Genomic DNA, 11594 nt, shown 5'->3' on the forward strand with positions numbered 1-11594 from the left:
TTAACTGTTCACAATAACAGTAATTTTGACCAAGGGTGCCAAGACGTTTACATGCTACTACTGTAACAGTGCCTTCATGCCCATATCTTTAGTTTAACATGCATGATCCTGATGACAGGTTCCCTTTAAAAAGCTGTCTGCTAATGATTGTGACAGGTAAGCTGATATCTGCAAGACAACTCCATTATGAGGAATAGGACTTTTGTTTTATAGAACAAATACAACAGATGAGGAAGAAGAACATATCTGTTGGTGTAAATGGCTGAAGACCCATGTATACCGCACGATTATCGTGAACAAGTGTTCCTAGGAACGCAAGTTTACCCATGATCATGCTGTGTAAACAAGGCTGCCAATCACTCGACGAACTAGCAAAATTCTTGTTCATCGTTTAAAATTATCTTTTGGTCTCCATAACAGATCATTGTTCTCAGTAGCGCATCGCCCTGTGTAAACAGGACTCGGGCAGCAGAGAACAATGCCAGCCTGTGTATTCTTAAAGGGAACCTGTCACCCCCTCCAGGCGTTTTTTAACTAAAATAGCCCTTTTGTGCAGCACTAATGCTGCATTCTGTCAAGGTGGCTCTTTTAGTTCGGGTCCCTTCCTACGCTAAAATATTTGTTTTTAATGATTAGTCCCTCATACCTGTAGTTTGTCAGGGGGGCATGTCTTCTCCCCCTGACACAAACGCCTCCCAGCCATCACTCAATGCTCCGTGCGCCTTCACTTCCTCCATTAACGTCCCCGGCGCTGTAATTTTTTTTTTCGGGCATGCGCAGTTTGCGCTGCCCTTCGACTCCTTCAACCTACAGCGCAGTCGCCGGGGACGTTAATGGAGGAAGTGGAGGCGGCCCCCTGGAGCATTGAGTGATGGCTGAGAGGCATTTGTGTCAGGGGGAGAAGACATGCCCCCCTTGACAAACTACAGGTATGAGGGACTAATTATAAAAACAAATATTTTAGTGTAGCAAGGGACCCGAACTAAAAGAGCCACCTTGACAGAATGCAGCATTAGAGCTGCACAAGGTGGCTCTTTTAGTTTAAAACGCCTGGGGGGGGTGACAGGTTCCCTTTAACGATCTATTACAGGTTCTGCAGTACACATCTGAACAGTGTTCTGTCCTTAACTCAGATTAATTTTATATTCTGTAAGGTTAATCTGATTGGAGAGCTGAGCATGTAAATGCAGCTTAAGGCTATGTGCACATGTTGCGGATTGGGGTGCGCACTGTTTTTGCAAAATCCACAGGTAAACCGCACTGCAGAATACCCGCGGATTAACCTCGTTTTTTTTTTTTTTTTTGCGGATTTTGTGTGGTTTTACACCTGCGGATTCCTGTTGAGGAGCAGATGTAAACCGCTGCGGACTCCGCACAAAGAATTGACGCTGTGGAAGAAACAACGCTGCGTTTCCGTGCGTTTTTTTCCGCAGCATGTGCACTGCGGATTTTGTTTTTCATATGTTTACATGGCACTGTACAATGTATGGAAAACTGCTGTGAATCTGCAGCAAAATCCGCAATGTGTGCACATAGCCTATGACCTAAACGCTGAATCACAGCAAGAAGAAATCTTAAAAAATTTAAATAACGCTAGTAACCTGCTCAGAAGTGTATCGGCGTAGAGCCGGCTGTCAGTCAGTGCTGTGAGCAGTGACTGTAGTTGCTCCCAGGAAAAATAAGGTTCATTTTTTCCACACTGTGGCCAGACACCTTCATAACGTCATTAACCTGCAGATTAACCCTATGTCTACAGGTTAACAGTGGTATTGGATCTGACAGGTTCCCTTTAAGGATTTAATACCAAAAGTATATTAGAAAATGGTATAACTTTTCATTACATAATGAATGCTAAAACCGTAATACCCATTTAGAAGCTACAACCCCTGTTATACCTGAATGCAGCGGAATCAAACAACGTTTAGAATTGGTCCACTTTTAATTCAAACCTTTCCGTTATTGTGTATAAAGTAGTTTGCATGATTTCTAGTGTAAGAAAATATGAATTGGTAGATCACAAAGCTTGTAAATTGTAAACTGTATTGGCCTAGCTGATAGGAGGTATCATGGTCTTCAGTTAAGAATTAAAAACCGCTCCTTGCACTGTTGGTTAATTTAACCCCTACTGTGGAAAAAATGAAAAGGTTCTTGAGTAGGTTTAATATCCTCTAGGAATATTTCAATATCCTTCTATCTCTGTAGTTTTGTAAACAGGAGCAATAGTGCAGAAGTCTCCAGGGTTACACATAGCGTATCCTGAGCAGCACCTTGGACAGCAGGTCCTGGTAGAAGCTGAGAAGTACCCACCCTGGTAAGTACATCAGGGTCACCAGGCCCATGAAGTTCAGAGGGTAGTGAGAGTAGTCCCAGGAACACGCATTCCAGGTGCGGAGCCCTAGCCCCCAGCAGAACTCCCAGGTGTAGACGAAGAGGATGTAGACCGGGAGCCTCCTCCATGGCCCCCAGCCTCGGCCATAGCACAGGTAGAGGAAGAGCTTCTCCACCACCAGGCTGCAGCTGCCGTACATGAAGAAGGACCACAGGGACGTGTGGCCGCTCACCGGGCAGCCCGGCTTCTCCAGCAGGTTGAAGGCGGACGTGAAGAAGACCTCGTCCATGAAGCCATGCATCCCGAAGAAGAGGAAGCGCAGGCTGAGGGGCAGGCGGTGGGCAGCAGCAGGGCAGCACTCTCCTCCCTGGCCGCCCCAGCTCTGGTACTGCAGCCTCAGGACGCTCCGCAGGAACACTTGGGAGGAGTAGAGTGCCAGGGCGTACTGCAGCCCCAGCTCTGCCGCGCTCAGTGCCCGCTCCTGGGGGCAGCACTGCAGCAGCGTCCTCCGGAGCAGGATCTGCAGGCCCACGAACACCGAGGGGTAGAACACCAAGTGGAATGCCAGGGCATTGTCCGGGAAGCTCTTCCTCTGCAGGTAGATCTTCTCCAGGGCCAGGTGGGCGAGGGCATGCAGCAGGCAGCGGTATGGGGAGGAGAAGCCCAGCAGCTGGTAGTCCTGGCGGTGAGGGAAGCGCCGGATGCAGGAGCTCAGCACGTCCAGGGTCAGGCCGTGCATGCCGTAGAAATACAGCCTCATCCAGAGCGGCAGGGGCTGGGAGGAGATGGCCTTCACCCGGGCTCTGACCACCGGCCGCCGCCAGCCGCCCTGGTTCCTGCCCATACTGCCAGTGTCAGAGCCGCATAGTGCGGGACCCAGCGCCTGGCACCGCATCCAGCGCCCCTCCTCGTGTGCACCGTACTTCGCCTGTGCCCTTGTCAGAGGAAGCCCACCCCCAGCACAGCACCCCCAGCCTCATGCCCCTGCTTTGTCTCCTTGCCTTTATTGCAGCTGGTGTCATATTGCAGGTGACCTGGAGCAGCACAACGCCACAATTTCGGGAAGGCATCATACCTCCGGCTGGTTATACCCTGCTGCCTGCCACAGACTGGTGCTACATGGCCCTAACTCTCAGAAGTGCCTGTCCCAAACTATTGCTAAAAGCCCCCCAGCCATTGCCCTAGCTATCAGGGCTGCCTGCCTCAGACTGGTGCTATAGCCCCCCCCATGGCATTAGCTGTCAGGGCTGCCTGCCTCAGACTGGTGCTATAGCCCCCCCCCCCCATGGCACTAGCTGCCAGGGCTGCCTGCCTCAGACTGGTGCTATAACCCTCCCCCATGGCACTAGCTGTCAGGTCTGCCTGCCTCAGACTGGTGCTATAACCCCCCCCATGGCACTAGCTGTCAGGGCTGCCTGCCTCAGACTGGTGCTATAACCCCTCCCCCCCCCATGGCACTAGCTGTCAGGGCTGCCTGCCTCAGACTGGTGCTGTAACCCCCCCATGGCACTAGCTTTCAGGGCTGCCTGCCTCAGACTGGTGCTATAACCCTCCCATGGCACTAGCTGTCAGGGCTGCCTGCCACAGACTGGTGCTTTAACTCCCCCATGGCACTAGCTGTCAGGGCGGCCTGCCTCAGACTGGTGCTATAACCCCCCCCCCATGGCCCTAGCTGTCAGGACTGCCTGCCTCAGACTGGTGCTATAACCCCCCATAGCACTAGCTGTCAGGGCTGCCTGCCTCAGACTGGTGCTATAACCCCCCCCCCCATGGCACTAGCTGTCAGGGCTGCCTGCCTCAGACTGGTGCTATAGCCCTCCCCCATGGCACTAGCTGTCAGGGCTGCCTGCCTCAGACTGGTGCTATAGCCCCCCCCATGGCACTAGCTGCCAGGGCTGCCTGCCTCAAACTGGTGCTATAACCCCTCCCCCCCCCCCCCTCATGGCCCTAGCTGTCAGGGCTGCCTGCCTCAGACTGGTGCTATAACCCCCCCCATGGCACTAGCTGTCAGGGCTGCCTGCCTCAGACTGGTGCTATAACCCCTCCCCCCCCATGGCACTAGCTGTCAGGGCTGCCTGCCTCAGACTGGTGCTGTAACCCCCCCATGGCACTAGCTTTCAGGGCTGCCTGCCTCAGACTGGTGCTATAACCCCCTCATGGCACTAGCTGTCAGGGCTGCCTGCCTCAGACTGGTGCTATAACCCCCCCCCCCCCCCATGGCCCTAGCTGTCAGGACTGCCTGCCTCAGACTGGTGCTATAACCCCCCATGGCACTAGCTGTCAGGGCTGCCTGCCTCAGACTGGTGCTATAACCCACCCCCCACCCCCCCATGGCACTAGCTGTCAGGGCTGCCTGCCTCAGACTGGTGCTGTAACCCCCCCATGGCACTAGCTGTCAGGGCTGCCTGCCACAGACTGGTGCTATGACCCCCCCATGGCACTGCCAGGGCCGCCTGCCACAGACTGGTGCTGTAACCCCCCCCCCCCATGGCACTAGCTGTCAGGGCTGCCTGCCACAGACTGGTGCTATAACCCCCCCATGGCACTAGCTGTCAGGGCTGCCTGCCTCAGTCTGGTGCTATAACCCCCCCATGGCACTAGCTGTAAGGGCTGCCTGCCTCAGACTGGTGCTATAACCCCCCATGGCACTAGCTGTCAGGGCTGCCTGCCACAGACTGGTGCTGTAACCCCCCCATGGCACTAGCTGTAAGGGTTGCCTGCCTCAGTCTGGTGCTATAACCCCCCCATGGCACTAGCTGTCAGGGCTGCCTGCCACAGACTGGTGCTATAGCCCCCCCATGGCACTGTCAGGGCTGCCTGCCTCAGACTGGTGCTATAGCCCCCCCATGGCACTAGCTGCCAGGGCTGCCTGCCTCAGACTGGTGCTATAACCCCCCCCCCCCCCCATGGCACTAGCTGTCGGGACTGCCTGCCTCAGACTGGTGCTATAACCCCCCCATGGCCCTAGCTGTCAGGACAGCCTGCCTCAGACTGGTGCTATAACCCCCCCATGGCACTAGCTGTCAGGGCTGCCTGCCACAGACTGGTGCTGTAACCCCCCCCCCATGGCACTAGCTGTCAGGGCTGCCTGCCTCAGACTGGTGCTATAACCCCCCCATGGCCCTAGCTGTCAGGACTGCCTGCCTCAGACTGGTGCTATAACCCCCCCATGGCACTAGCTGTCAGGGCTGCCTGCCTCAGACTGGTGCTATTACCCCCCCCCCATGGCACTAGCTGTCAGGGCTGCCTGCCTCAGACTGGTGCTGTAACCCCCCATGGCACTAGCTGTCAGGGCTGCCTGCCACAGACTGGTGCTATGACCCCCCCATGGCACTGCCAGGGCTGCCTGCCACAGACTGGTGCTGTAACCCCCCCCCCGCCCCCCCCCCCCATGGCACTAGCTGTCAGGGCTGCCTGCCACAGACTGGTGCTATAACCCCCCATGGCACTAGCTGTCAGGGCTGCCTGCCTCAGTCTGGTGCTATAACCCCCCCATGGCACTAGCTGTAAGGGCTGCCTGCCTCAGACTGGTGCTATAACCCCCCATGGCACTAGCTGTCAGGGCTGCCTGCCACAGACTGGTGCTATGACCCTCCCCCATGGCACTGCCAGGGCTGCCTGCCACAGACTGGTGCTGTAACCCCCCCATGGCACTAACTGTCAGGGCTGACTGCCAAAGACTGGTGCTATAACCCCCCCATGGCACTAGCTGTCAGGGCTGCCTGCCTCAGTCTGGTGCTATAACCCCCCCATGACACTAGCTGTAAGGGCTGCCTGCCTCAGTCTGGTGCTATAACCCCCCTATGGCACTAGCTGTCAGGGCTGCCTGCCACAGACTGGTGCTGTTACCCCCCATGGCACTAGCTGTAAGGGCTGCCTGCCACAGACTGGTGCTGTAACCCCCCCATGGCACTAGCTGTTAGGGCTGCCTGCCTCAGTCTGGTGCTATAATTCCCCCATGGCACTAGCAGTCAGGGCTGCCTGCCACAGACTGGTGCTGTTACCCCCCATGGCCCTAGCTGTAAGGGCTGCCTGCCTCAGACTGGTGCTATAACCCCCCCGTGGCACTAGCTGTCAGGGCTGCCTGCCACAGACTGGTGCTGTAACCCCCCCATGGCGTAGCTGTCAGGGCTGCCTGCCTCAGACTGGTGCTATAACCCCCCCCATGGCACTAGCTGTCTGGGCTGCCTGCCTGAGACTGGTGCTATAACCCCCCATGGCACTAGCTGTCAGGGCTGCCTGCCACAGACTGGTGCTGTTACCCCCCATGGTCCTAGCTGTAAGGGCTGCCTGCCTCAGACTGGTGCTATAACCCCCCCATGGCACTAGCTGTCAGGGCTGCCTGCCACAGACTGGTGCTGTTACCCCCCCCATGGCCCTAGCTGTAAGGGCTACCAACCTCAGACTGATTCTATAAGCCCCCAGCCATGTCCCTAACTCTCAGAAGTGCCTGTTCCAGACTATTGCTATAAGCCCCAAGTCATTGGCCTAGCTGTAAGGGCTGCCTGCCACAGACTGGTGCTATAACCTCCCCCCCCTCCCCCCCCCCCCCATGGCCCTAGCTGTAAGGGCTGCCTGCCACAGACTGGTGCTGTAAACACCAGCCATGGCTCTAGCTGTCAGGGCTGCCTGCCACAGTCAGGTGCTGTAGGCCCCCAGCCATGGCCCCAGCTGTAAGGGCTGTCTGCCACAGACTGGTGCTATAACCTCCCCCCCCCCCCCCCTCCCATGGCCCTAGCTGTAAGGGCTGCCTGCCACAGACTGGTGCTGTAAACACCAGCCATGGCTCTAGCTGTCAGGGCTGCCTGCCACAGTCAGGTGCTATAAGCCCCCAGCCATGGCCACACTTGCCACAGCTAAACAAACCTACTTCTCATCTCTCATATCCTCCCTCTCTCACAACCCTAAACAGTTATTCAACACCTTCAATTCTCTCCTCCGTCCCCCAGCACCTCCTCCCTCCCCACTTATCTCTGCTGAAGACTTTGCCTCATTTTTCAAGCAGAAGATTGATAGCATTAGAGACAGTTTTGGTCAACAACCCCCAGAGCTCTTCCTCCCGATTTCCCAGCCCTCCACCTCCAAAACCAACTTCTCCACCATTACAGAAGATCAACTCTCCACTCTACTCTCAAGATCACATCTCACCACCTGTGCACTTGACCCGCTCCCATCCCACCTCATCCCAAACCTCACCACAATCTTCATCCCAACCCTAACCCATCTCTTCAACTTATCTCTAACAACTGGTGTTTTCCCCTCAAGCTTTAAACATGCCTCCATCACGCCTATCCTCAAAAAGCCCTCTCTTGACCCATCCTCTGTATCTAGCTATCGCCCTATATCACTTCTCCTCTATGCCTCCAAACTACTGGAACAACACGTCTACCTTGAACTGTCCTCCCATCTCTCTTCCTGCTCCCTCTTTGACCGCCTACAATCTGGCTTCCGGTCACACCATTCCACCGAAACTGCCCTAACTAAAGTCACCAATGACCTCTTAACCGCCAAGAGCAAGCGACACTACTCTGTCCTCCTCCTCCTCGACCTGTCGGCTGCCTTTGACACAGTGGACCATTCCCTATTATTACAAACTCTCTCATCCCTTGGCATCGCAGACTTGGCCCTATCCTGGATCTCATCATACCTAACAGACCGGACATTCAGCGTCTCCCACTCACACACCACCTCCTCACCTCGCCCTCTATCTGTCGGAGTCCCACAAGGTTCAGTCCTTGGGCCCTTGCTCTTCTCCATTTACACCTTTGGCCTGGGACAGCTCATAGAATCTCACGGCTTTCAGTATCACCTCTATGCTGACGACACACAGATCTACATCTCTGGACCAGATATCACCTCCCTTCTAACCAGAATCCCTCAATGTCTGTCCACTATTTCATCCTTCTTCTCCGCTAGATTTCTGAAACTTAACATGGACAAAACAGAATTCATCATCTTTCCCCCATCTCACGCGACCCCCCCAACGAACCTATCCATTACAGAAAATGGCTGCCCACTCTCCACCGGTCACACAAGCTCGCTGCCTCGGGGTAATCCTTGACGCTGATCTCTCCTTCAAACCACATATCCAAGCCCTTTCCACTTCCTGCCGACTGCAACTCAAAAATATTTCACGAATCCGTTCATTCCTCAACCATGAATCTGCAAAAACCCTAGTCCATGCCCTCATCATCTCTCGCCTTGACTACTGCAACCTCCTGCTCTGTGGCCTCCCCGCTAACACTCTCGCACCCCTCCAATCTATTCTAAACTCTGCTGCCCGACTAATCCACCTGTCCCCCCGCTATTCCCCGGCCTCTCCCCTCTGTCAATCCCTTCACTGGCTCCCCATTGCCCAGAGACTCCACTACAAAACCCTAACCATGACGTACAAAGCCATCCACAACCTGTCTCCTCCATACATCTGTGACCTCGTCTCCCGGTACTTACCTACCCGCAACCTCCGATCCTCACAAGATCTCCTACTCTACTCCCCTCTTATCTCCTCTTCCCACAATCGTATACAAGATTTCTCTCGCGTATCACCCCTACTCTGTAACCCTCTACCACAACACATCAGACTCTCGCCTACCATCGAAACCTTCAAAAAGAACCTGAAGACCCACCTCTTCAGACAAGCCTACAACCTGCAGCTACCACCGATCGACCAAACCGCTGCATGACCATCTCTACCCTCACCTACTGTATTCTCACCCATCCCTTGTAGATTGTGAGCCCTCGCGGGCAGGGTCCTCATTCCTCCTGTACCAGTTATGACTTGTATTGTTTAAAATTATTGTACTTGTTTTCATTATGTATACCCCTCCTCACATGTAAAGCGCCATGGAATAAATGGCGCTATAACAATAAATAATAATAATAATAATGGCCCTAGCTGTCAGGGCTGCCTGCCAGAGACTGGTGCTCAGGGATGGATTAAGGGTAGCCAGGGCCCCGGGCGCGTGATGGGGGTCATGTGACGGGGTCATCATATACCTGAACGAGATTATTCCAGAAAAATAGTTGCCGTGTGAAACTATAACCTGTCAAACATCCATTGATCTAGTCAATTTACCATTCAGTTAGGAAGAAAAAAAAACAAAAAAACACAATACTATCACCATAAGTGCCAGTATTCACAGATCTGTACTTAGTATGCAGTGTCTGTGTAGAGGTTATAGAGTGATCACCGGTGACATTGTACACAGGACCTCTGTATATAGTATACAGTGTATAGTGTCAGTGTATAGGTAACACTGACTCACCAGTGACGTCTCTAGGTGAAGTCCTTCATCTTTCATCCAGAACAGACCGCCATCACTTCATCCAGCCAGGACTCGTCTCTGCAGGAAAAAACACAGTTATCTCGAGCTCCGCTTGCAGAACACATTACATAATTTTTTCCAACTTCTACATTACACCACATGAAGAAAAAGAGGCAGCATAGTGTCACTCTACACAGTAACAGGACCACCCCCTCATTTAAAACAGTATCCTCAAAAAATAAAATAAATACATCACTGCAGTAATAATATCCATTAATTAGCCCCTATGGTAATAATAATATCCCCCATCCTGGTCCCGTGCATCTCACTCCTGGCTCCAGCCATATGTTCTCCCATCCTGCCCTTATGAGTATCCATTCTGCCCCATATGATCTCCCCATCCTACCCCATCAGTCTCCATCGTATCCATCCTGCCCCCATGATCCTGCACAATCTGTCTCCAATCCTGCCCCATGTATTTCATTCTGCCCCGCGTCTCCAATCATGCCCAGTATCTACATTCTGCCCATGTCTCCAATCCTGCCCCATCTGTCTCCAGTCCTGCCCCCAGTGTGTCCAGCATCTCTGCCCTCAGTGTCCAGCACCTCTGCCCCCAATGTGTCCAGCATCTCTGCCCCCCAGTGTGTCCAGCATCCTGCCCCCAATGTTCAGCATCTCTGCCCCCAATGTCCAGCATCTCTGTCCCCAATGTCCAGCATCTCTGCCCCCAATGTGTCCAGCATCCTGCTCCAGTGTGTCCAGCATCTCTGCCCCCAATCTCCAGCATCTCTGCCCCCAATGTGTCCAGCATCCTGCCCCGGTGTGTCCAGCATATTGCCCCCAGTATGTCCAGCAATCTGCCCCAGTGTGTCCAGCAATCTGCCCCAGTGTCTCCATCATATTGCCATAGTGTGTCCAGCATTCTGCCCCAGTGTGTCCAGCATCCAGCCCCCAGTGTGTCCAGCATATTGCTCCCAGTGTCTCCAGCATATTGCCCCCAGTGTGTCCAGCAATCTTCCCCTGTGTCTCCAGCATATTGCCCCCAATGTGTCCAGCATCCTGCCCCCAGTGTGTCCAGCATATTGCTCCCAGTGTCTCCAGCATATTGCCCCCAGTGTGTCCAGCAATCTGCCCCTGTGTCTCCAGCATATTGCCCCCAATGTGTCCAGCATTCTGCCCCAGTGTGTCCAGCATATTGCCCCCAGTTTGTCCAGCATCATGCCCCCAGTGTGTCCAGCATTCTGCCACCAGTGTGTCCAGCATATTGCCCCCAGTGTCTCCAGCATATTGCCCCCAGTGTGTCCAGCATCCTGCTCCCAGTGTGTCCAGCATATTGCCCCCAGTGTGTCCAGCATTCTGCCCCAGTTTGTCCAGCATATTGCCCCCAAAAACGAGTTCTCCTTCGCGCTCCTTCGGCGAAGCTCCCTCCACGCTGCTGAAGCGCACACTCGCTGGCGAATGACAATGACAGCAGGCGAAGTGCGCGCTGCGGCTTACGTCAGCTGCCAGCCTCCAATTGGCTGGCGGCTATTAACTATTGACGTGCGTACCCCCTCTGCCCACTGGGCCCATACGCCAGTCAGGGCAGTAATGCCCTGATGGCGGCGGTCAATCTGAGCGGTTGCCCAGGGCCCTCCACACTACTGGGCCCTGGGCTACCGCCCAGATTGACCTCATTATAATCCGCCACTGCTGGTGCTGTAAGCCCCTAGCCATGGCCCTTGCTGTCAGGGCTGCCTGCCACAGACTGGTGCTTTTGTGGTGGGCCATTGTGGAGGCGCCAGATGTTGCAGAAGGGCCAGCTGGGGCATGTAGTCCCACTGGCAGCAGATAATTATGTCACAGTAGCTGAAGTGGGTCGCTGGACCCCTCAACACTTCCCTCCTCAGCACATGGTATAGGACCCCCGGGGCACTCTGTGGTGGTTGTGTCTGGGTGCAGGTTTGGAGCGCACATGGTATTTGAGCAATCTCAAGCAGCCAGACACGCAGGTGAACTTG

General features: G+C 54.4%; 1 protein-coding gene across 1 annotated transcript; it reads right to left on the reverse strand.

Annotated features, from left to right (window-relative positions):
* Window positions 1-1926: 1926 nt before the first annotated feature.
* TMEM229A (transmembrane protein 229A) lies at window positions 1927-3269 on the reverse strand. Its single transcript, XM_069762038.1, has one exon. It carries the CDS (start codon window positions 3222-3224, stop codon window positions 2241-2243), a length of 984 nt encoding a protein of 327 aa, XP_069618139.1. The 5' UTR covers window positions 3225-3269; the 3' UTR covers window positions 1927-2240.
* Window positions 3270-11594: the final 8325 nt, after the last annotated feature.

This window comes from Ranitomeya imitator, chromosome 4 (assembly GCF_032444005.1).
Source record: "Ranitomeya imitator isolate aRanImi1 chromosome 4, aRanImi1.pri, whole genome shotgun sequence".
In the NCBI taxonomy this organism is placed as follows: domain Eukaryota; kingdom Metazoa; phylum Chordata; class Amphibia; order Anura; family Dendrobatidae; genus Ranitomeya; species Ranitomeya imitator.